We start from the raw sequence: 26,933 nt of genomic DNA, 5'->3' as shown, positions 1-26,933 counted from the left end.
GCAGCCTCTTCTACCCAGGCGCGCAGATGTGGCCTTTTTATTAAGACTCGGCCTCGTAAGTCCAGCAACGCCTGGTCCGTCATTTCAAGCACAAAATCATCTGCGCTTATTTTTGTTTGCCTTCTTCGATTTTTTTTAAATATTTTAAAATGAAATTATTTTCAAATAAAAAATTACAATAGTATTTTAAAAATTACATGATGATGCCATACTAAGATTAGAAATTTATTGCAGTGTTAGTAATTACTTTATAAATAATTATATATGTACTTAATATGTATAATTTTATTTAAAAATTCTCATGAATATAATAAAATATGTACTCTATGCAGCTTATATATATATGTGAAAAAAATACATGAAAATATCAATGAGTTTTAATTGAAAAGATTCTTTACTAGAAAATCATAAATATAAAATTTTTTGTTCGACACTATTGAGTCTTTGTAATTTTTTGAAGAAAAAAATTTATTTTCATGTCAAAGACATGTTCTTGTTTATTTTATTTCATCGTGAAGACAATTTTATGTTTATATATTATGATGATCATCCCACATAAATCAAGTAAAATGGCTTATCCACGCACACCGCTTGTTTTTAATAAAAAGTTTTAAAATTAAATAAAATCTGTTTATTAACTAAAATAAAAACCGCCGTGGATAATTAAACTAGTTTTGTCTTTTTAGGACCGTAATTTCCATTAGAAAGGTAGAATCTAAAAATAAAAATAACTAATTTCTTAAATAATTTATGATTTTCGTTGATTTTTTTTTCATTTTAAATAAAAATTACAGAATAATCAAGTCGAGGGTCTAGTGCAGCTGGTCAATAAAATTATTAATTTAAAAAAGTTTAGATATTTTTTATTGAATATTATAAATTCGAGAGATTAAAAACGTTGGAGGACAAATAAATGTATAAATAATTACAGCACTAACTTTTTTCAAAAGAAAGAGTGAAATAAAAAAGGGGAGCAAAGTACTAGCAAACTACAGGCAGTCACTGAGACTTTACAGTTTGCAATTGAATTGCGTAAATTCAAACGCCAGAAGAGAAGAAAAAGAAAAGGAAAAAAAAAAAAAAAAGGACCCGCAGAGAAATAATGATGGACTATTTCGGTATCTCCCACCCGAACATAGATAGATTGTAGATAGCACAAGCAGTGTCCGATGATTATGATTTTGCTAATAATTCCCCCACCGCATGCGACTCTTCCTGCTACCTCACGGCGGTGCCATTTCTCGATCTCAAAGCTGGCAAAGGGTAACATTTCTTTCCTTCTTTTTTTCTTGTGAAGTAATTAGTTTGATCTTGATTTTGCGATATGGAAATTGATGGATGAGTGTAATTTATTTTGAAAAACCTTTCTACATAGCAACTCATGACTAAAAAGGAATAAGGCAAAAGAAAAGGCTTAAAAATATAAAAAATTAGGATAAAAAATTTAAACAAATATTTTCTGTTGTTTTTTTTATTATATATCTAAAGTATTTGTAGATCTGACACCGTATTAGATCCAATCTTTTTGAACTCAGTTATGTTTCAAAGTTGAGTGTTTTCAGGTTTGACATCTCATTAAACTCAATTTTTTTAAACTTGGCTATGCATGAATTCCAAGTGTTTATAAGTTTGATATCTTACTAAACCTAATTTTTTTAAACTTGGCTATATATTAGACCCAAGAGTTTATGAGTCTCATATCTTGTCAGATCCAATCCCCTATGAATCATGTTTTTCTTCACGAGCAAGTGTTCAAAGTAAGAATTCATAGTCATCATCTCCTTACTCCCTAGTAAATTAAAACATCTTTTAAAAAACTTTCCCTGCTTCAAATTGATATTAATGTTGATAATAAAAAATAATTGATATTAATATTATATACAAATTGATATATAATCATCTTTTATAACCACATGATATCCTCAATATTAAATATCAGCTAAAAAAATACTAAATATTAATATTAATATCGATTATAATGGTCTTTTCCCTACTTGAATAAAGAAAAAGACTTACAACCACTTGAATAAGAAAAAATTATAAAAAATTTTGAACAACCCAAGAGAGGGTTTACAATCTTAAGTATCTCAAAATTTGTTCTCAACATTTATAATATATAAAACAAAAATTAAGTATTTTATTTTTAGAATTTAATGCTAATTTATTATAAATCTGTCATAAAATCACTGATTTAATAATTAGAGCATTTTTAAAATCCTAAAAAAACTATTTTTGTGAAAAATGTAGTTTTTATTACTGATATCTGAAATCCTTAAATAAAAAGAAATTAATATAAACTTATAATCATCCATCATATTAGCCACCATACAAACGTGACAAAAAGAAGCACCATGAGAAATGATGAAAATGGCTTTTGTGGGATGAGTGGATTAGTGGAAGTGGAGCAAAAGTGCATGATTGCGAGCTGGATCAATACGGAGCTGTCAACTATGCTGTTTATGCCATTAATTATCAACGTGGCAGATACTTATAAATCATCATCTTTTCTTGAACCCAGATGGACGAGAGAGGAAAATTGGAATGAAAAAATTGTAAATTCATTATGCATGATCAGCAATTTTATTTATTTATTTGTAAGAAATTGGAATGAATCTTAATCAGGTCGTCATGGGCTTCTGGAGAGGATTGGTATCGGGGCTGAGGCTCGCACTGGATATGCATTGGCACTGTCAAATTCTTAGCCTGCTAAGAGTATGTCATCGCTTTTTTATCTCTATCAACTACGTCAATCTTTTGTGTGTTTTGCTCTGTTTATTTGGCAACCCTCCGAATTCAAATGCCAAACTTTATCTTTTTTCTAACAAACTTGATGAGGGACCAGGCGAGGAACACTGGTGAATGTAGTTAGTTCAGCTGTTCCTGAAAAGAAAAATGATTTGTTAGTGGAAAAAGGATTTTAAACTTGAAATTTAACTCAATTTAATAATTTAAATTGTTAGTTAAGGTACAAAATATGATTTATATTATTATTTAAAATATTTTTTCAAGTGAAAATTCTTTGAATTTGAAATTTGTACATATTCATCTTACTTTGTATTTAATTTTTATCAAATAAAAAAATAATAAAATTTAAATTCATAACTGTTTAGTTATCAAAACTCTAATTTCATAACAAGATTTTAAAAATAGCTGTAATTTTTCTATGATATAGAGATAATTGATTCTCATTATATATTATATGTACAACAGTTAACAAATCCTATATAATAGAAATAAATAAAACATATATATATAGTAATTTATCTAAAATAAAGGAGTAGAATCAGATTTCTTATCACTTATTATCTTAGTTCACCTTGAAGAGAATGCAAGCAATTCCTAGTCTTTCATTTCTGATTGTGTTAGCTCACATTTTTAGGCTCCCCCGCCCAGCCCCTCAGTTTTATAGGAAGAAACGATATCAAAGGAACTCTTATTTTTGTAGTCAATTCTACTGCTAGAACACACCAACATTCCTCTGGAGCTCGAAATTAAGGACATTTGAGATTTGACTCCCATGTTGTTAATTTTTTGGGGGTATTAAACTGGCCCTTGTTTTGTTCCTGGAAATGGGAAAGTGGTATCATGGATCTCAGCGGTCCATCCAAGCACGCATGTGGTGAGGATACATGGTGCGAGATGTTCCGAAGGAGTCCAAATTTAGAATGGTTGGGCCTTCATTCTTATTCTAAACCCATTATTGGAATGGAGGATAAATTTGGATTGGATCTCGAAAGAGCCGTCCAGCTCTATCTGCTACTCTTCCCAAGTTACATGCCAAAATTCCTGCGTTTTCTTTCCTTTTGGATAGAAATGGTGACGATGCAGAAACATCCAGGCTTCAACCTAATGTCTCCCTCATACCTCGACAAGTATCACAGTCGTGCACGCCTTCCAATCTCTCCAGAGCCTTCCGCTTTTATTACATCATAATCCGAACCCAAATAATTTATTTACATCATAATCTGAACTCAATTTTAGATTGTTTATTTTTTTTCTTGAAATTGTTTTAAGAACATGTTTAATATAAAAAAAATATCAAATTAGTATTTTAAATAATTTTTATGTGATAATATTAAAATATTTTTTGAATAAAAATATTTTTAAAAATAATTCCAATTCAAAACACATGCATTTCAATGGGACAAATCTCTCTGCAAACACGTGTTTGGTTTGACTGTCTGGTAACAAAACTACATTCAACAACAGTTCTCCAAATTGAATTTATTTCTTTTAAATAAGGAGTTGAGTTCAAGCTTTACATATAAAGTCGATCTCTACTGGAAGAGTTTTATTTTTTAACGGATTGATTTGGCTGGACCATAATCACCCTGTTCTTTAATTTACCATAATCACACTTACAAGAATGAGAGCGAAAGTATTATAGCACTCGATGGTGATCAGCATATTCATCTTTATTAATCAGAGGATCTTAGTTAGAGATTTCTATCCTGTTTATTTTTATATTTAAAAAGTATTTAAAAATTTTAATTTTAATTAATAATTTTTTATATTTAGATTTACTAATATTAAAAATAATTTTTTTAAAATAAAAATATTATTTTAATATATTTTTAAATAAAAAATACTTTTATAAAAAACTTCAGTTATACTTATGACTCAGAAACTTAACCCGTAGCAGTTAATAAAGCGAAAGCTAGAGCGGTGTATTGATATTATAGAAAAATGGAAGAGGGAAAGTGTGCTGAAAAGAAGAAGGTGATGCTGGCTATAGATGAGAGTGAGAATAGCCACTACGCTCTTGAATGGGCGCTTGATAAGCTACGAGAGACCATCTCTGACTCTGATGTATTCATCTTCACTGCACAGCCTAATTCTGATCTGGGTTATGTCTATGCTTCCACTCTAGGCGTTCCTCGTAAGTTCTTCTCAATTCCTTGGTTAGCGTTCATTTATTTTAGTCACAATTTTATAAATAAAAAAAAGTCGATTTTTTCTTTCAAGAAAAGTTTAAACTGTACGATAATTCAGAGTAGCTCTTTCTTTTTCTTTTTTCTTTATTTATTTTGGTTGCAGCTGTGGATTTGATCACATCTATACAAGAAAATCACAAGAAGGTTGCATCATGTCTATTGGATAAAGCTAAAGATATTTGTGCCAAATATGGGGTAATGGTTTCCATCATTGTATCAAACTGCTCCTTCTTAAATTATTCAGTTTGTGCATGTAGTTATTCAGTTCTGTGATTGTAGAATGAAAATTTTTATTGTTATTGCATGTAATCCACATAACATGTCGAGTGATTTCCTCTGATGGCTTTCCCCTTCCTTAAAAGTCATAGGTGCTATAAACGAGATTTTCCATTTTATTTGATCATGATGTTTTTGACTTGTATATAAGCATAACGCATATGTGAAAATACTTTCTTACAAAATCTGACTGGAAAAGGAATAAAAAAGGGAGTGGGTAAATTGAAGCCCCAGTCCTTGAGAAATAAATTGCAGTTCCTTCACAAAAACTAAATGCATTGAAGTACAAGCAGGTTCCACATAAATAGTTTTGCATGTTGTTGTAAGCAAAAATAGTAATGCTCTTTTATTTTCCTAAAGATTGTTGCAGAGACAGTAACGGAGATTGGGGATCCTAAATATGCAATTTGCGAAGCTGTAGAAAAGCTCAACATCGAACTACTTGTTTTAGGCAGCCATAATCGGGGACCTGTGCAGAGGTTAGTCTTTACTTGAAATGTTATATGGAATCCTCCTTATTCATCAGTCTAAAGTTATAAGAAAATAGAGAAAAAGGACAGAGAAAATAGCATGTCATGCTGGCATTTCAGAATGCAATTGGTTGGAGAACGAGTCGCCTGTTTTTAACCTGGAGATAAATCAACTATGTGTATGGTTGTGCTATTGTATGCAAACATGGGTGCCTCTGAACTGTGCTTCTAGATAGACTAAAACTTACAAATTACTGAGTTTAACTCGAGTTTTCCGGACAGGGCTTTTCTGGGCAGTGTGAGCAACTACTGTGTGCACAACGCCAAGTGCCCTGTTCTTGTTGTGAAGAAACCTGCAGTTTGAGGAGCTCGCCGTCGTAATGCTGCTATCATGTGAAGCAGAAAGCTGAGTTCTGGATATGAGGAGACCAGCAAGTCAGAGTTATTTGTCAAAACAAACAGCATGTCAAGTTAAAATGTCAAGATGTTTGGAATTTTGAGATTTAGGTCTCTTTTCAAAAGGCATTGTGTTTGTAAATTGTTAGACAAGATAAATACTCCCCAAGCTAGCTTGACTCTGTTAACATGGGTTATCTTCAGCTCTATTATTTCAGATCATTCTCAGATATGATTTGAGCCTTGCAATAGTACATTTCCATAACTAGCACATAGAAAAGAAAAGGAAAAGGAGAGAGAAGAAACTTTTGGTAAATTGTGCTTTGCTTACTCGTGTTAGCTGCTTGCCATCTCTCTCAATGGGCGTTCCAATGACATTCGCCAAAGTGTCCTCCAGTGAACATTAGTAGCCTCAACTTAGTGTTGCTCAGAATTTAAAAAACATCCATTGCTGGCTAAATGCTTTTAAGATGCTTTCCTCATTAGTTTGCAAGCAATTAGTAAAAACAATTACTATTATTTTTGACCTTTTTCATTCCTTGCTCCACTTGACCATGTTTTCTTCTCATACTGCATGTGAAGTCCAGTCCTCTTATCTTTCAAATACATCCGATCAAATGTTTAGAATATTACTAACGCTAAAGTTTTATAGCACATCAGTCAACCTATCGTCGAAAGAGGAAGAAATTACCAACAAATTCTGTTCGGGCAACGGAAAACCTTGTACTGTCAAGCACATACTGGTAGATACAAAAGGTTTTTGATAACCATGACTCTTTTCCGTCAAGACGACCTTTTTATCAAGGAGAAACAAGAACAAACAAAAAATGAGAAGAAAAAGAATTTGCTACAAGTACATGAGGCAAAGAAAAAGCTGTAATTTGCTGTGTGACTAATCCACCAGAAAAATTAATGGCTGGGGTCACAATAATCCCTTTTTTGTTCATTCATTTCTGTTATGGTTATACAACTAACTGGGAAATTTCTGCTAAGTAACTCTACAAAAGAGCAATTAAATTTCTTGCTGTCAACTCTACCAGTTGAAAGAAGTAGATGTTAGGAAAAGGAGACTTCATAGACCAATGCATCAGGTCTCTATCATTCTATACCAGGTAAAACTATCACATCTCACCAAAAATAAACACAGTGCGTATCAAGTTACCCCTTTCCTTTTCATGAATGAAAGGTTTTCATTAATCAAAAGCAACCAAAGAAGGAGCTTACCTTCCTGCTTACAATTACAAACGATTTTGTAAAGAAAAGTAAAATTTACAATGAGGAAAAGTTCCAATTCCTACGTCAAGTTACCTTCCCAGAGCAGAAGTAATCTTTTCATACACCGCAAAATAGATCAGACAGCAAGAAAAGCTTTTGCAATCTTCGTGACCAATTTGGGACGACACTAAGTGGAAATATAGTAAAAGCAAATTCCCTTTTCAAGTAGGAACGTCCTAGAAAAGGCTCCCAATTCTAATCTGAGCATCATTATTGAGACTCTTGGCTTCTATTACCTAGGCTCGAGTTTTCACTCCACACTGAAAAGGGCAAACCACCCTGAAGCAACAAAAAATTGACTATTGTTACTCTAAAGCACATTACTTTGGAAAAGAAAGAACTCCTGGTTACTTATAGAGGAAAGCTTACTGTAGAGGTATAACAAATGGCTCAACTAACACACTCTTGAATTCAAAACAATGGCCAGTACATGTGAAGACTTTCAATGATATAAATAGGTGAAGTTTCATATCACATGACATTTATGTACCAACTACATTTTATTGAAGTTAAAGACTTTGGTTTTGCATCATCTGCGTGACAATGAATAAAGGAAATGGAAGGGCTAATATGAAGGTGATGGTGGTCATAGATGAAAGTGAGTGCAGTTATCGTGCTCTCATGTGGGTGCTCGACAATCTCAAAGAATCGATCAAGAACTTACCGCTTGTCATATTCGCAGCGCAGCCACCTCCAAAGTGTAATTATGTAGCCTCTTCAGCATTTGGTCTCGCTTGCATATGTCCACTCTCAGCCAGTTGAGTATTCCTCCTATCCATTTCGCTAGAACATAAGTGTTCGTGCTGTACATGTTACTGCATGTTATTCAGGATTTCCTGGTTTCTAGTTCTGCTCAATTAATCTTGGATTTCGTATGATACATCATTCTTAACTAGATTCTGCAGGTTGGCAGGTGGGAATTGTGTTCCTTTGTCTATATTTAAGGACTTGAGTTTAAGCCTTTATTGCTTCTTTTTCCCCCCCAAGAAAAGCTAATGGAAATTGTTTAACTATGCACGTAATCTCAAAAACAAATTGTGTTTCCAAATGCCTTTCCTTTTCTTTTCGGAACGGGAAGCCTGCTACACTCATATCTTTTGATTCATTATTCTCTTGTGAACTTCTCGTATTGAGAGTCATACTAGAGACACTAAACTAATAGAATGTATACACGAAATTGATTGTCATTAGTTTATACTTTTGAATGACAGCCATGGATCTATTTAACTCTGTTCAACAACAAAATAAGAAGGTGGCATTGGGTATTCTGGAGAAGGCTAAGAGAATATGTGCAAGTAAAGGGGTATGTCCATAATAATTAGTGAAGCACTTTGCTGAAGCCTCTGTTCACTCGGTAGTCATTTACCAGTCTACTTTTCCATCTGCGACACATGAAGGCCCATGGAATTATCCAAATGAAAAGGAAAGATGTTAAAGAAAATTGAGTTTCTTAACTTTATCCTTGAGATCTCCAGGACAAAGCCGTCAAATATGGAAAAACTAGAAAGTAATTTTAAGCTAGGTTTGAAAAAAGCAAGCTGTAGTGGACCTTTCAGAAAAATCTTAGGTGATTCATGTTTCTGGGAATTTGATGCTTCACATCTTCTGCTTAGGTTAAACAGTCCCTGTATCTCAAGATAGAAGTATTCTATAGACTCATTCGTATCATCGTAATGTACTACTTAAACTGTTGCTTTGACTCTGATGTTGATAGAGTCTAGTTTGTTGTGACAAACCGTATGGTGGGTGGGTCCTAAAATTTCTTCGAGTCCACGACCTTTATTCGGAAAGCATTTTATTTATGAAAATGAGGCCAATAGGTAGCAAGGTTTTGCCCAAAAATTGAGTACAACTGCTTGCACTTTTCCTCCCCCACCCCGCACTCTCCGGGTGTCTCAATTATATGTGTTTCTTTTTGACAATATTAGCTTAAATGATATGATGTCGCAGCTAGGAACTAGGTAAAAATAAAAGTGGGCTGGTAAATTTTAAGATCATTCATATTCTGCATACCGCTTTCTCCATGGACTTGATGATGGATGGCACTGATTTTTACCAGTTTTCTCTGACTACATATATATATAGGGATCGTCACTATCTTGTCTTCTCAGGTAATTGTGGAGGCAATTACTGAGGCGGGTTATCCTAAAGAGGTCATATGCGACGCAGTTCAGAAGTGTGGTGTCAATTTACTTGTCATTGGCGACGAGGCAGATGGAAATATCAAGAGGTTGGTTTCCTATCTTTCTTATTTTTGCTAGCGATCTGATGGTGACAGAAGCAGACATGGAACAGCTACTCTACTGCAAGCATTTAGCTGTGAAGACCTCGTAAAAATAAATCACGTAGGGGTCAATAAGTTAAAGGATTTTATTGACAGAATTTCTATATGCTCATGTAGAGTGGTTTCATTGCATTATCTGGCATTGATGCAAGTTATTTCCTATAGGGCTTTGCTGGGAAGTGTCAGCAGTTACTGCGTTCAGAATGCCAAGTGCCAGGTTCTTCTTGTGAGAAACAAGGCCTGAGGAGATTTGACTGTTTAATAGATGTACACGGCTGATTTAGCTTCTGTTCTATGATTTGTATTCTACTAGCCACGAAGTTGTATACATCACGCCTTATCCTTGCTGTGGAACTGTTGCCCAAAAATAAGGTTGATATTATTAGTCGATCGACTGCTGTAGCATTATTCATCGTGTTTATGCAGGCAGGTGCGTGCTTGGAAAGGCAAGGAACCAAAAAGGGAAATCGTTATTGTTGAATTGCTAAATCTATTAAATTAAGCTATTGGAAACAGCGTAATCTAAGATGTTCGCAGCATCGGAACTCATCAGATGTGTTATTTTCTTTAAAAAGAATTAGAATGTGCTATTTTCCCAACAAAATGAAAGTGCTATTCTGGGGGGGAAAATCATCTCTAATTCTTCCCTTCTTCAATACGAGGCATGATTATCAACGGAGTCACATGCACATCAAAGAAGAATAACCTTTTTCACTATATAATATTAGTCATTAGAAGTGGGTTTGTCACGCTCTATTTGCCCTACCAATCACTTTATTAAAATTAATTCAAAAATAATTATATAAATAGTTTTATTAATCAGATTTAAGATTTATTTTTAAATAATTATAAATAAATAAAAGTTTATATAATTATTAATTTCAGAATTCATTATATTAATTAAAAAATACATAAATTGATCCGCTAAAAAAAATAACTAATTCAGAAGTTTCTCTGGAAAATCACATGCCATGCCATGATATATATATATATAGGTCATGCCATAATATATAGGTGTGACTTGGACGGGCAAATCGACAATGACTTCTCCTTCTCCGTTAAGGTCGGGCAAATTTTATTTTCGAAGTTACAGGAAAATCTTGACACCAAGTGATGATGATTAGGCTCAACGCCACTAAATCAATTATGAAAGCAAAATAATATTCTAATTTCTTGGCTGCTGATATTAATTTCATCAAACACTTAATAAATTGCATCATAAAGTGAGATTTCATTTAGAATATTAATTAGAAAACTTATACTCAATTATTACTAAATTATATTTATTTAATATTCACATGACAACCTTTTAATTCCCTAAATATCAAAATACATGGGAAAATCTACTTAAAAATTAAGATACTATTTTTCAATTTAATTGGATAGAATACACGACTTGTCATATTAACAAGGGAGAGTCTCTCAACTTGATGGGTAAAAACAAAAGGAGATTATATTGATGAGATTTATTATTATTATTATTGTCGCCGTCGCCGTCGTCGTTGAAGATCACGAATTCTTGGTTCTCTGTTAAAATGGAGAAGACGAACAAGCACCACAAAATGTCTAGATAAGCATACAGTATCGTATATCAACGGCCCTCTTATGTGTCACAAGAAAAAGAGAATGAGAGGCTGGTGAGTGGCGGTGATTGATTAAGTGGGACCCGCACAGAGCATAAACAATCAAGTCGAGGCGGTCTCTAGAAAGTTAAACAAAAGAACAAACAAATGACATGTCACCGCGTGTCAAATTTGTAGTGGCAGAACCGTCACTAACTTTACCACCACATATTTGAAAAACTGTACCCCCAGTGCCCTCTTTCCGTCTTGTTTGTAAGCCGGAGGATCAGATTATATCTCCCTCTGTCGCATGACTCATCACTGCCCCAAAAAGCCCATTGTATAATATTGCCTTGCCCACCTACCACACCACAGAACGAAAATATTTTTTTAATTTTTTTGAAGTGTTAAAAATAAATTTTAAAAAATAAAAAATATTTTTTTAATAAAAAACATTTAAAAAAGAAACAACTACACGACTTTCAAAAACTTCCAAGCACCTTCTCATCGTGACTCAGCAGTCTCTATCCTTTTTCTCTTTCCAAAAAACGCCTGCTACTTTGTTTATGACGTGGACAAGAATCTCTGCCAGGTAGCCAATGGTTATCTCCCAAGTAACTTGACCCAACTTATTCCTAATGCTTTTTTATGATAATTTATTAGATACAATCGGATCTATCTTCAACTCTGAATGTATCTCATAATTCTTGAGCATTACTTCACAATGCTAAAAAAACCTTGGGAGATTTATCTAGCTTCACTTTCATGAAAAATATAAACAATAAAACTTTTTTTTTCATTCCAAATTGCATTTTTTTTAAATTTTATTTTTATTTTAAAATTTAAATTCTTTTAATAATTATAAGAATTGTTTTTAAATCTATCAAGTTGATTGAATTATATTAATTTAAATTTCATACTATTTTCATAATATTTAATTTTAAATTTAAATTAGATAATAAGTTAGGTTGAAATGTTTTTTTCTATTAGTTTTTTCTTAATTTTTTCAAATATTTTTATTAGTTAATTAGGTTATTTTTTAACTGGTATAAATTAGAACAACTATCACAATTTAATTTTAAATTTAAATTAGATTAAGTTTTAATTAAAAGACTTTAAAATTAACTTATTAGACAACTTAATAACAATAATAATAATTATTTATAATTAAAATATTTTACTATTGTATTTATTCAACCACCAACACAACGACGCCCTCGTAACTGGAAAGTAGTTAATTTTCTAAAGTTACTTGGGTGTTTTAGTTAGAAATATTGAAACAGTTTTGCCCAAATACATTCGAAAGTATTTAGATACAGTTATAACTTAATCGTTACCTGAACAGGTCGCTGCAAGAATATGCCATTACAAGAATATGCTCATGTTTTTTTTTTAAAAAAGAAGAAGAAGAAGAAGAAGGAATATGCTCATGTTTTTTAGTCTGCGGTCACCCCCTCCTCTGCCTTTAAAAACCCAGTCCTCTGGCCCTAGCAAACCTCCTCCGTTTCACATTTCATCCCTCTCTAATATTTTCATTACAAAGCTCCACTCAGAAGTCTCCTTGTTCTTCGTTCCTTTTCCAGTTCACACAAATTTTCTCTTAGCAATCCTTTGTAGCAACCTTAAAATCCCGCAATTTTTTTTTTCTTAGGATTGAGATACCAGACTTCCGTGTTCGCACATAATTGTTGCTAGCTAGCTAGCTAGACATGGAGATCCCAGTGATCAATAGAATAAGCGATTTCGAGACAGGCTTAACCTCTCTGCAAAACCCAACATTTCTTTCCCAGATTCTTGCACTTTCTGGTGTCGAAAAAATTCACCAAGCTTATAGTTTTTGGAAATGGGGCGCTCTGATTCTTGCCCTGGCCGCCTCTTTCACAACCATAATTAATAGAATCAAGATTCTCATCATCCGATTCAAAAACCACCCCTTCATCTCTTCACCATCTCTTATCATCAATCAAGAAGATTGCGATTACGAAAGCGAAACGGACTTATCTTGCCCATCATCAATATCCTTATCAGATGACGAACAGGAAGAAGAGTCCACATCATCTTCAAGAAGTTGGTGGTCCATTAATGATCATGATCAAGACTTCCGGGTTAGAGGCTCTGGGAATTGTTACATTGACGATCAATGCCAGGGTAGTAATTTTAGGCTCCGGAGACGACGAAACAGCAGCATTGGAGACTTTTTTTCGTTGACTGATTTCACAAACGGGAAAAACGTTGTAAAGCTTTGGGATAATTTAGGATTAAGTCTAGGATTAAACCTTAACAACAGCTACGATTCGAGGAACGCTGCCGTTTCTTTTTATGACATTAACAAAGAGCAGAAGATATGTTCCATATTTGGCAGCAAATGTGATAGTATTTTCGCGGCTGTTCCCACATCTCCTTCGGTGGTTGTCTCGGGAGAGACAAATTTGTCGGGTCATTCATCGTTAAGTTTATGGGACGCCCGAGTTGGGTTTCGGGTGCCGGAGGTTTTTGCGGAATTAAGGCCTACGTTGGGGAAGATTGTGGGTGTCGCCGGCGGCGGCGTAGAGAAGGTTTATGTCAGAGATGATGTCACTGGTGAGTTAACGGTGGGTGATATGAGAAAACCCAGTTCGCCGTTAGTCAATGCGACGGAATCTGATGTGGATACTTGGTGGGATGCTGACGCCGTTATTGTAGACAATGAATGTGAAAAATCTGTTTAATAACGCGGCCAAGGATTCACTTGTATTTCTGGAAATGATAGAGCGGTCAATCAATGTAATTCAGCTATCTGTAAATAGGTTTTTTATTAGCCAATAAAATAGAAAACTAGCCGATCCTGGGTTCCTCATTATTTGTTTTAAGTGGTTCTTAGCATATTTTGGTCTGTTTGCTTGGCTTTGTGATTCGATAATGCAATCTTTCGCTGTTGACGCTTTCTTGTGATAATAATTGCACTGATTGAAAATAAAAGAAAATGCAGAAAACATGGCACGCGAGGTCAGATGTTTTAAATTCTTGGATGAACAAGATGACTGATTTTTCAAGCAAAGAAAATAGACTGGTCCAACTTTCCGCATAGACTCTCTTATCGTTCAAGTAATTAGGAACTGTTCCATTGTGTGTAAAAGACAGACTCCTCTTTCTAAGAATTAATCTGTGCTGGATTGGTTGATGAGACAAGCAACATCAAACAGTGAATAGGAAGTATTTTAAAAAAGTCTGGCTTTCTCTGTAATGATATTCCAGCTAGTTCCGTTGTCACTGTATTGTATGATTAGATTAAACCATCCATTAAAGATTCATATAATTTAAATTTTTAGATGACAAAAATCGGTCTTGATTTTCATTAATGATATGATAATCAAGTTGAGTGTTTTATGCTGTGTTAAAATATATATTTTTAAAGTATTTTTTATTTGAAAACAATTTTTTATGTGTTTTTTTTTTATTTTCAATATCATCTTATCAAAATTATTGTAAAATACAAAAAAAAACTATTAATTTAATGTTTAATCAAGATAAATATATGTTTTTTAAAAAATATTTAAAAACAGAAGCTAACTTAATCTCAAATACGATATAAGTGGTTATTGAAAAAAATAAAATTTCAAGGTAAGTTGTTGGGACGTGGAGGAATCTCACCAAGTGAAAATCATGGACACATCAATAAAGGATCAGATGCTTTTATTGCTGCCCTGCACTTAATGGGTCTTATCTATATCATTAGTGAACCCTATCTCATTATACTGGGCCTGGTTTGCCCTAGGGTGCTAGTTTAGTACCCCAAAGGGCCCAGACAAAGTCAAGGAAGGAAAACATCAGAACGAAGCCCATAAAAGCTGGCCTGCCAAGACATTTTGGGCTGAAGAGGTTTTTTTATGAGCATGGCCAGGAAGCATCTCCCAATAATCAACGTATGTTTGCCTGCCCAGCACCAGCTTAAACACAATTCACAGAACTTAAAATCCACGGATTGATTGTTAGACAATGGAAAACGTGGTGGAAAGTCCCTTTATCTGGAATAATTTGCTTTAATTAATTAACATCTAACTTTCTTAAAGGAAATGCTTCTAAGTTCTAACGTTTGAAGATCTTAAGCAAGAAATTCCCAGATTTTTGTAGAAATCCTGCAAGTATAGAGGAGCCTTCTCTCAGCACTGGTTGTGTAATGTAGGAAATTATCTGGCACCCGGACTCAAAATCTCTGTGTTTTATACACATGCCAAAGCTTCCTGCCCCAAAATTCTACTTTCATTTTCTTTTTTCAGTTAATTTGAGGCTGGAACAATTAAATATGTGGCGAGCAAAGAGCTAACTGAAGGTGTATTGGCCTTTGATGTATAGAGATATTCTTTGATGTGTGCTCAGATCCGGATTTTAATCCACAAATCTTTATCTGAACAAGTACGAACAACCTCACTCTAGATTTTCTATCAACAGGCTAGACAAGCTTAAAGGCAAACCATATCTGCATTTATATTATATACAATACCGATGATTGGCTTGGTGATTTACTAAAGCGCTACACCAGTAAATTCATGTAGAACCTGTATATTAGCTATCTCATATGCTTGTATGATTTTATTCTGAACATTACAGTTTTATGTAATTTCAAACAAGACTTAATCTAAGAAATCAGAAGTTAAAAGAAAGATGAAACAGATACCGAACGAGTGTCAAACGAATTCACTAAGAATTTGTAGTAAAATGGCTAAATCCATATCCACCAGAGGAGATATCAAACTTTCCCCCGGGCCTTGGATGGCCAAAGAATGAGTTAGATTAAATATTCAACATGATAATCATATTTGATAATCTCTTGCTGGTCAATCTTCCTAATTCTGCAAATACGAAAATACTGAATACATACATACAGACATCTCAACAAGAAAAGAACGAAAGAATCAACCCTTTTTATCAACAAAAAAACCATTTATCATTTGCATAGAGCCCGATAAACCTCAATCATCTAATTCCCATGTCGCTTTATTCTGTTAATATTCAGGGAGACCTTTCATGAACTCCAAAACAGATGGAGATATCGGATTTCCCATCTGAGACGATATAAAAACTGAAACTGGACATCTAAATACAGGTCTGGGTGAGAAAAATAAGTCAGCTGAAGTTGGGGTAAAAAGAGGAACATCTGCAAAGCAAGGAGTATGTAGTGCTTTAAGAATTGGTGTCATCACAGTTTCAACGCCACCAGCAGCAGCCCAATGACAATTCTCTTCTGTTGAAATTGAAGATGACTCAATATCACGCTTCCTTTCATGACTGTTACCTTCTACCGATTTCAATCCCTTACTGTCAAGACTTTGATTAATAGACCGCCAAAATCCCGTGAGTTTTTGCACCAAAGCCATAAAAACCTTGCGTATGGATTACCTTCGGCGAATGTGTCTAGATAATAATCGGTTGGTTCTTCTGCTGTTGTTGTTTTACTCCATTAAATAGAGGAGCTATATATTACAGAAATTGATGATGAGATGGGATTCTTTGTTGATATATGGACGTAGACCATTGATGTTATTTTGTCCATAATGGTACTTCGAAGGACTCGTTTGGATTAAATCTTGAAAGCCAATAAAGCAAAACAAGAAAACAGAGGTGTAAATGGCTTTACAGGGAAGAAAAAACAAGAAAAGAAAAAAACAATTTTTTACGTTGAGAAAGCGTGTCGCAATAAGGAGGCGTAAATTTTTTTTCCTGATAGAATGGCCGGCTTACTGAACGTTGACATTAAGGAGGTGTTTAAATTTTAGGTTTTAGCGGAAAGAAGTTGTTAGAAGGTACCCTTCTCCTTCTTCCATGGGTACTTGTTTAGGTTTCCATGGCCGCTTCTGTAACTTAAAGTAAGTTATGTATCTACTATATAAATACATCATCCGAATGAAATATTATTTTAATAAATTTCTAACTAAAATTCATTTGAAAATCAATTATTGTCGCCCTTTCGAACATAAGCGAAATTCATCAGTATACACGACGGTGCTGTCTTGAATTAAATACGTCTAAAAAGGAATTCTTGCCTTCAATTTGACCTGTTATTTCCCAAAACTAGTATTACTTCAGCTGGAAAGCTGTGTGTGGTCAAGATTCTGAGTGATTACTGTAGTCGGCAACCCAACTTTCTTGAATTTTGACCTCAGATCGGTCGTTTCACTGTTTGCAATCCGTTAATTATTAATCTTGGGTTGCAGCTCTGTGATGTCGGGGTCAAAAAGAAGTTGGCCCAGCAAAACCTTTCAAGAATGGGCTCCAATACTAGGCCTCGAGTTCATATCTTTCTTTAACTCTCCAATTCCTCATTAGGCCTCATGTTCAAGGGGCCTGGACTTGCAACTAAATTCGGAGGATCAAAGAATTAGAGTAAAGTTGCAGCATCACAGTTAATCCTCCAATTTTAGTTACAAATCCGTAACTTTCTCTCTTAAACTCTCCGAGTTGATCCTAATCCTCAATCTTTTTTGTTCTTTTTTATAATTATAAAGAAACTCTGACCAAAATCTTGTATGAGTTACGGATATGACTTAGGCCTCCGTTTCTGGTTATTCAAATTGTTTGGGCAATGCATTGTACAGAATAATTTCAAGCAAATTCCATAATTTCCTGTTCAGACATCTAGTTTAAAGGGAGAACCTGGAAATGGGTTATGGTTTAAAATAATTATTTTATTTTAAGTATATTGAATCCTAGCTTATATGTATATCAATTAAATTATTTAGCGATTCCATTTAATTAGTTAAGAAATAATCATGAAATGTTTTAATTATTATTTCTTGTTTTTTACTCGTATTCTTTGTGATATATATCTGTTTTTCAAATTAATAATTAATTTCTCAACTATTCATCTAGCTTCTTAAAAAATATTTAATTTAAGTTATGTTCTTAATGGTATTTTTAGTTAGACAATACAATAATAGATTATTAAATAGTTAAAGTAATTTCACTAGTGGCACACCATGATAGTCCGATATCAAACAGTTTGATGTGTTTGTACACTACAATATAACAAACTTAAACAAGCTCTAAATTTGTCTACATTCAACACTTTTTACAGGTTTTTTTTATTCTCCTCTATTTCTCACCCTCAATTGTTTCTTAACAATTGGTCAAAAAAAATTGTTTATACAATTGCATATATAATTTTTAATTTCTGATAATTACTTTGATGAGGGGTATAATATTATAGATTCTCTTCTAAATAAAGTTGGATATGGGGCCAGTAAAAAAACCACTCAAATAAATATCAACTTGATCTTTTTATTTAGTTTTAAATTATTTTCTTATGAACACATCCATGTGGAAGGATTAGTGGCCGTGGCAACCCAAATTTTTTAAAAGTTGACATTTTAGTCCATATAAAATCTTTAAAATGTTTTCAAGTACACCCTTGTATTATAGGAAATACATGTATCTCATCTTCAAATCACGTATCACCCATGTGGCTTTCCCTTTGTTATTTACTTTCAAGTTTACACAGTTTCTTTCATGCTGACCGTCCTAATACTAAATTTATGGTTTCGGCCCCACCTATATCACATTATCAAGCACACAAATGTGTGTGCATACATGACTCTAGCCCGAACATGTTAGATTAAGCTTACAAGGCAAACAAAGAGAAGACAACAATATTTAATCTTTTTTGTATTGTTACCCTGTCCATTGTCTGGTCAAACAAAGTCAATGCAGGTGCATTCTAGATGATTTATTAATTAGTTGTGATTAATAGAAAACGTGGCTTGCAAAAGACCCACATTGTCATCATTGTGCTTCTGAATTACTCACAACAGTCTATGAAACTTTGGGCAGTGACCTCCACCTTCAACTCGGAACATGGAGTGATCAAATTGTCTGCTAGTGCTATAAGAATACAAGCTCGTATTAATTTATAGAGCATATGCCTCTGTGAAGATGAGTTTCATAGTATCGTGCGCAAGGAACAGCACGCGCACTGCCATATCTCAGTCCTAGAAGGGGCTGGGCTGCCCTTCTCGAGTTTCTGCTACAAACCCGTCATGTTATATGCAATTGTTTACTATCAATTAATTTTTATGAATATTTAAGTATGGTGCTTCGGCTACTTACTTTTCTATGTTTTTGTCTTTGAATCTTGAAGCCCCCTTATTGGATCTCCCGTTTCACTACTTTCGATCATTCCCTTTCTGTCATTGATTTATTAGTTGTTAAATCCATATGTCTTTTTTTGTTAACTTTCTCAGAGCAGACATTCTCAGGACAGTTCCATGAAAACCAGCATGTTCACATGCAGTCATGCTTTTGATTTTTCTAAGTTACACGATCATCTAGTATTTAAGATTAAAAGCATGCCTCTGCTGAGTGGTGCTCTTCGTTTCGTCCACACACACACACACACACACACACACATATATATATTCTTACCTTAATCAAGTCATGCTATTAAATTTATATAAATATCAAGACATATAAGCATATTCATGTTGATAGATTTATCGATCTAGCAATTAATAAGTCAATACATTAATTATAACATGGATATATATATATATATCGATACATCACGTTAATATATAAATACATGATAACATGACAAATAATATATTGCTCGTTTATCAATAAACCGATTTTGCGATAAAATAATATTTTTCATGTCATCGTTGTCTTTGTGTGTGTCCATGGCATATTGGCATATTCACATCTAAACTATCAAATAATGTCTGGGTATAAATACCTCGTTAAACTAACATGACCAATCCAATATTAATGTTCAATGAACTAAATAGGAGCAATTTGTCCAATATTCTTTTCTCGCGTACCAAACATCATCTGCAAATGTGTGCTTGCTTTCATAGGATATATTCATAATATAAAATTGATCATTAAGGAGGAGTTTACTATTAAATAGTGCTTAAATTAAATTTATAAAATTGTTTATTGCAACTTGCAGTTACATGCATGTACTACAATCATGATGGAGTGAGTATGTACCTGCAGGTAAAATTGTTTATTTTTTTCTCCATTTTGTTTGACCGACCTCTTTTCCTTTGTTACTACTACGTTACTCATTACCTAGGTCTCAACATCTGTACCTGCACATAAATACCTTCGAGGATAATTATAGTTGGTTCGTTTCTTGTTAGCTACGACTTAATTATTCGTTATGAAGAACATGCCATTCCATTTCTTTCTTCGTGCCAATTCCTTATTTTCTTCAATTTTTTCGATGCCTTTTCGTGGGCATTGCTCATGCGACTATTCGAGGATTTATTATCCATATGTTCTGGGCTTCTCGGGAATTGTTTTGTTAATCGAAGTCCAATTACTTTTCCCAATTCCAAGAAGCTAGTTGAACTTAAGTTTGTTAGTTTTTATAACCTAGTAAAATATACATTTGTAAATGAAACCAACTTTACAGTGAGTTTGTGTCCTTTGGACTAGCTGGTTATAAATTATACATTATTAGGGCAATTGTCTTTTTCTTAGCTTAATGAAAAAGTCTCCCCATGCATGTAGCTTTGCCTGTTGGCAGAAGAACAGCCATCATAATTTCTTTTGCATCTTATAAAAACAAGAACAGACATGTTCTTCACCACATTATATTCCATCGCAGGACAGCTAAGTATTTCCTCCGAGTATCATGTTACAAATGAAAAACATAAAATAATGCAATGGTTTCAGATCCCTCTATATGTTTCATCTAAAACTTGTCCCTTTAAAGTATTGTGATTTGGCTCAAACAAATTACTTAATAATGGAAAATAACAATGAGAAGAAATAAAATCAGATTCGCGGGGAAATAACATGTGCATGATCTTTTGCCATCCTAGATTTTAGCTATATTTTTAAGTATTTGGATGGAATATGACTGCAATTATTGAATTCTTTACGGACCCACAGTTATTATGAAGCATAAACCACTTAATTAATAATCTAAAAATAAACAGTAGATGAAAGAGCGCTAGAAAAACTGTTTTACTTCTAATAAATATAAAGTAATATAAAAAATTAAAAATTATCCATCCACTATAAGATTCAACCCTTTAAAATGCAATTGGAACTTAAATATTCAATTCAATACTATTTATCCAAAAACATCTATTTATAGTGAGGTGTTTCTATATATATATATATATAAACCATTGGCGGGGTGTGCTTGACTCGAAGGTCTCGTACTACGTCAACCATATGGTTAGTGTTACTGAGGATAAATATTTTTCAAAGAATAGCTTTAATTACTCAATTTCTATTCATCTAAAACTAAAGAAATTTAACATCTTTGAGCTAAGCCTCTCAGTACACATGATCTGGCCGAATTACCTAATGGTCTTATACTATATACGTGACATGTATGTCAATCATACGTATGAAGGAGACGCGATGGAAGATACCAACTTCTACGCTACATATATATATATATACACGAGCAATGGTCAGAGGCTGAAATATGCCTTTGAATATGATGCAATAGAGCGCCTAGCTATTCGTATTATGGAACCTCGTAGCTTTGTCCCCGTCACAACTATGATTTAATCAAAACCAGAAACACGAAAACGGGACTCCCAAAATAATTTTTTTTGAGTTTTCCGGATAAAGATTACTAGCTGACGGCTAATCCTGAAGCTGCGGCACAACAAAAACTTCTATCATTGCTTCAGAAAATTCAGAGCCTTCAAAAGTAAAAAAGGTTCTTCGTGACAGCTATGTGACATTTGTACAGCAGTGACAAAAATTTCAGTGGTGCTTCATAATTTGGATTCCCATTATTGTTAAATTATCGAACATTTGCTGCTCGGATGTTCAGGATGGGTGTACTCACATTCACATAACTCAACATAAATAAGAGGCCAGTTCATGAGTTGCAAGGTTCAACGCATGGGACAAATTTGCTTGGTTGAATAATACATGGAAATAATAAATGCATACTTGAGCTTTGATAAATTTATCTAAGATAGTGATGGTCCATTAACTCAATTATTTGGTTTAGCCACTAAAAAAATGAAAAAAGAGCTGGATTTGGAAACGTTGAATAGACCCCATATGTACATGTAAATTTTTATGTTATGGCCTGCCATGTGTAGAAGATGGTTAATTTATTTAGAATTCATATCATCAGATTGATCGCAATACTAATTCCTTGTTCCTATTCCACAGATGCCTGTCATGGTAGCAGATTAGCCCTGATATTCCCTCACACTGCAGGGGTTAGAACGATTATTTTAGCTAAGACACGTATAATAAGCTGCTTTTGACTCACATTTTCAATCTGTGTGTATATTTGTGTCTTGTTGTTAAGGAATAAAAGATAAGAACTTCAGTAATAAAGCAGGCTGGCAGCGAATTGACAATTCATGAATTACTGGGTACTCATCAATGTACAGTTCTTTAAATGCTGAGGGCATGGTTATATTGTCATGATAGACAGGAGAAGGGTTACCCTTTTATAGCACTAGAATGGTAAGTTAGGCATCCTAGTCCTCGACATCATTGTCCTTCGCAGAAAACAAACTATCAAAGTTTTGTAAATCTAAAATCGGAGGATTAGGGACTAATTCCAACGGTTAATGCAGATAGCAGAATCAGTGTTATTAATGTACATTTGATTGAGAGCGTCTAGGAGAGTAATGCTTTGACCAAATAGTGCAGCGATTTCAGTGGATTTAATACTCGGAAACCAAACGATTCTCTTCAATCAGAATAGAGGAGATTGGAAATCGAATGGGTTACAATCAAAAGAGGGACATGCTGGTTCAACTTAATTGGTTAAAGATTGACTAAATCTATGTAGTATCTAAGCCAGGAAGAAGATCCTGTTCGAGATACACCTTGCTATGTCAATGTTTGTTTTCTTCGATGGACAGATGTACATATAGTAGTATCAGCTTTAAGATTTGAGGATTCTTTCCAATCTCCGTATAGTTAATTTTACACGCGATACCTGCATCATTTTTCTTTTATTTTTTTAAAGAAATAAACATATATCGTGAACTGATTAGAATTAAATTAAAAAAAAAAAGGAAAATTCTCAACTTACTATAAATCAGAGACTACTACAAACTTGTCCCTTTCCTTACCTCTTGTTTAAAAGATTCGCCAGTTAAAAACAGATTAGTTTTTTTTTTTATTTGAATAATTTGTATCGTTTTTTTCTTAACGAACTGATTTTTAACTTTGTCAATGTCCAGATTAGCTCTCGACCGGATGTTTGGAAGATTTGTTAGTGAAGAAATTTTGAAAAAAAAAAAAAACTGTATCGAAAGCGCGGCAAAACATATGAAACTAAGAAGGAAAACAAATAAGATTAATGTTACTTGTATTTGGGAACAAGAGTTTTGAGAAGCGTGCTGGGCTAACCATGAAAATAAAATTTTACGCAGGAAGGTATTTTTTGTTCCATTGTGTAAGCTTCGTGGCAACCAATTCTCCACAACGAATATGTGCAAGAAGACTCTCCGGGGTAAGAATTTGGGATCAAGGGGTTTACTCCTTCTGTGATTTCAGATTCAAGTCCTTGATTGCTCATATGATGGCCACTGGAGGCTTACATGATCATTAACTTCAGAGCCCATAAGATTAATCGTGGTGCGCGCAAGCTGACCCGGACACCCACGTTTATCTTAAAAAAAAAAAAGAATCTCCACTTCAATTTGCTTACAATACCACAACGAATATGTGCAAGAAGACTCTCCACTTCAATTTGCTTACAATGCCCAGATGTGAATTAGGACTCTGTAACCACTAAAACAAGCTTCTATTATCAGTTAAGAATAATTGCTAAAAACAACATTCCAGAATAAGTTTTTATTTCTCCAAAATTCACGATTTTGCGTATGTTTATATTGACTTTAAATGGACCCTTCAAGGCAGGAAAGGAAAAAAAAGGGAGGGAAAAAGAGTAAAGATGCCCCCAATACAGTACCCAAGCCAAGAAGATCCTGATGCTGCAAAACTGGTTGCTCATTGCAAATTCTGGAACCCCATTTATGAACCCCCAATATGAAACCCAAAAGCTCTCCATCATTTAAGACCCAAACCGAAAGAGAAGAAAATATGCGCAGCCGTGATGGATGTGATTACGCAATCTTCACCATGCTTGTCATCGGACGTGATTATGCAAGCATGACCACGGTTGCATAAACTTGGCAGGCAAGCGCCGATTCGAAGAAATATCGAACCCAAGAAATCGCAGCTTCGTGTTAGCATTTCTCAAAATAATAATAATACTTTGGAAAACCAGAACGGTAGCGGGAAAACAGCCGGATGGACTGATCGATGGATTGACTGACTGACTGGCTGACTGTAAAACCTACTCCTCCTCCTCCAAGAAGCGTTTCACAATTTTCATGCTTGGCTTCAGCACATCTCTCCCCCAAACCTCCATCCACCTCTTCTTCTTTCTCTTCTTGACATGATCATCAGACGTCGCCTTCATCACCTCCCTAAAGCTCCCAGTCGCGTCAACTCTTTTTAGGTCCCACCCGGCCCCTTTTAATCTCAAGATCTTGCCAATCTGCCCTTTAGCAAGCTGACACGTGTTCTCCTTTATCTCCCTCACACAGTCCTCGTATACTCCCCTCCGTACCCGATCCCATTCAACACCAATACCTCTGCCACACCCAGACTCAGGTGGGTACCTTTTGAAATACCGATCAAACTCAGGCACCCCGATCGCTTTCCTCAACCCGATATGACTCGCTGCATCAACTGAGCCATAATACTCCGACAGCTCATCGAGCATCCCGGAGTCGAGCATTTCGTCCACTCGCTTACACAAGTAATCGCACAAAACAGGTAATGACACATCCACCCACAAAAAACAACAGTTATATCTTAACTGGGTTGAAACTGGGTTGGAACCATCAAAAACGTTTAACTCGGGATTAAACCGGTCAACAACCAGAGCGTGAATAAGGGAGTTGGACCCACCAACCACAATAGGAAGATTTTGCCTTGGAAAAATACCAGAGATAGCCAATCCACCAGCTAACCGATACTCGGCGGGAGTCAACTCACCATCATCCGGGTCGAACGCACCGAGTAAATGGTGAGGAACACCTAGACGGTCTTGAATGGTGATTTTGTTGGTGGTGATGTCAAGACCTTCGTAGACTTGCATTTTGTCGGAGTTGATAATTTCGGATTGGAAGCGTGTAGCTAGATCAATAGATAACCTTGTTTTGCCACACCCAGTCGCTCCCATTATTACAAGAATCTTGTCTTTTTTACGGCGGTAGACGACGGTGGAGGTGATGGTTGAGGAGTCCGTGTCCAAACGGACTGCTATTGGTGGTGGGCGTGGCTTATTGAAGGGTATATAAATGTTAATGGGGTGAAGTGGTTGGGTTTTAAGGGCAGTGTAAAGAGGCTGATTGGTACTCTTTGGGAAGGGAATTTTCATAGGCAACGAAAAAAAAAAAAGACAGAGTAAGACAGGGAGAGAAACAGAGACAGCTGGCTCCCTGTATATGTGTTTTGCTGAGGTGAGCTGTGGTAAGCTATGAGCTCCGCAGACACATACGGAACATGAAGACGCTTTAGAGAGAGAGAGAGTTTGTTTATGTACACAGCAGGATATTTCGGACTGAGATTTTGTGTTGAAACAAGAAAGCAAGGAATTGTTAATTGGTATATATTTAGCTAGTAGTTGTTGTAAAATATTACTAGTACTAAGCAAGAAGTTGTTTTGAGGTTGTGAAAATAGTTTGTCCAGTCGCTAGCATGTCTAAAAAGCTGTGTGAGAAGGAGGGGTCTCTCACTTGCTCCTTTCTTCAGCTTCGGATCACTTGGGGAAATGCTTCAGCTGTAACCAGTATATACCGAATATAGTTACCTGTTACCTGTCCGCTTGCTGCTGCTTCTTCTTCTTCTTCTTCTTCTGCTTCTTTTTTTTTCTTATGAGTTCAGAGTTTACGGAGAATACGTTTTTTAAGTTGTTCTGATTTTACTATCATCTATGTGTATTCCATAAATAAAAGATTATATACTTAGCATTATTTTAAAAAAGAGAGAGAGAGAGAGAAGAGAGATTTTAAAAATAAACTCAAACAAAAACCCTTAGTTCCTCGACAATGAAGTAACAACTTATAGCCTTAGTCATTTTATTAAAAAAAAAAAAAACTTAAAATACGTCTTTAAACTGCTTCGGCTTAGCAAATTTGTGATCCAGACCTTTAATTGTGTTGGATTTTAAACTGGAGTGGATCATTAGCTATACTTTGTAGAGTCCATCCATAAAAATAGATTCTTGAGGTAAAAATCGAAAGAAATTATAATAAAAATTAAAATAATAAAATATATTTTATTTAATATAAAAATAGATTCTGGATACAAAACGCCGATATTGTTAGTAAAAGTTATATTTTAAAAGATTATTTGTTTTTATATTTAAAAAAAAGTTTAAAAAATAAATTTTAAATTTTTTTAAATTAATATTTTTTTAATATTTTTAAATTATTTTAATACACTAATATCAAAAATAATTCTTAAAAAATAAAAATATATTATTTTAATATATTTTTAAGTAAAATCATTTTAAAAAATTAACTGTAACTATATTTTCAAATAAATTTATTGTTTAGAGATGTAGTAGTAGTGTTTTTTAAATTATTTTTATTTAAAAATATATTAAAATAATATTTTTATTTTAAAAATTTATTTTTAACATTAAATAATTTTAAAATACTAAAAAATATTATTTTAAAATAAAAAATAAAAAAATTTAATTTTTTAACACAAAAACAAATATTTTCTAGAAATAACTAAGGTA

The 26,933-nt window shown here is 34.0% G+C and overlaps 4 protein-coding genes across 4 annotated transcripts; 3 read left to right on the top strand and 1 right to left on the bottom strand.

Annotated features, from left to right (window-relative positions):
- The first annotated feature begins 4,365 nt into the window (after window positions 1-4,365).
- Window positions 4,366-6,308, top strand: LOC105124088 (universal stress protein A-like protein). The gene is made up of 5 exons (XM_011023959.1): window positions 4,366-4,442; window positions 4,625-4,879; window positions 5,038-5,129; window positions 5,571-5,689; window positions 5,963-6,308. Exons 2-5 carry the CDS (start codon window positions 4,687-4,689, stop codon window positions 6,042-6,044), a joined length of 486 nt encoding a protein of 161 aa, XP_011022261.1. The 5' UTR covers window positions 4,366-4,442; window positions 4,625-4,686; the 3' UTR covers window positions 6,045-6,308.
- A 1,546-nt stretch (window positions 6,309-7,854) lies between these two features.
- On the top strand, window positions 7,855-10,171 carry LOC105124098 (universal stress protein A-like protein). Its single transcript, XM_011023967.1, has 4 exons — window positions 7,855-8,108; window positions 8,563-8,654; window positions 9,463-9,581; window positions 9,801-10,171. The coding sequence occupies exons 1-4, from the start codon at window positions 7,895-7,897 to the stop codon at window positions 9,877-9,879; spliced, it is 504 nt and encodes a 167-aa protein (XP_011022269.1). The 5' UTR covers window positions 7,855-7,894; the 3' UTR covers window positions 9,880-10,171.
- Window positions 10,172-12,580: 2,409 nt separating this feature from the next.
- Window positions 12,581-14,046, top strand: LOC105124081 (uncharacterized). The gene has a single exon (XM_011023947.1). It carries the CDS (start codon window positions 12,907-12,909, stop codon window positions 13,903-13,905), a length of 999 nt encoding a protein of 332 aa, XP_011022249.1. The 5' UTR covers window positions 12,581-12,906; the 3' UTR covers window positions 13,906-14,046.
- Window positions 14,047-23,858: 9,812 nt separating this feature from the next.
- On the bottom strand, window positions 23,859-26,097 carry LOC105124071 (adenylate isopentenyltransferase). The gene has a single exon (XM_011023934.1). It carries the CDS (start codon window positions 25,563-25,565, stop codon window positions 24,474-24,476), a length of 1,092 nt encoding a protein of 363 aa, XP_011022236.1. The 5' UTR covers window positions 25,566-26,097; the 3' UTR covers window positions 23,859-24,473.
- Between the last annotated feature and the right edge of the window lie 836 nt (window positions 26,098-26,933).

The sequence above is a fragment of the Populus euphratica genome, unplaced genomic scaffold (genome assembly GCF_000495115.2).
Source record: "Populus euphratica unplaced genomic scaffold, PopEup_1.0 scaffold1.1, whole genome shotgun sequence".
NCBI lineage: Eukaryota > Viridiplantae > Streptophyta > Magnoliopsida > Malpighiales > Salicaceae > Populus > Populus euphratica.
Note: the sequence above shows the minus strand (reverse complement) of the source record. Positions and strands in the feature narration are given on the sequence as shown.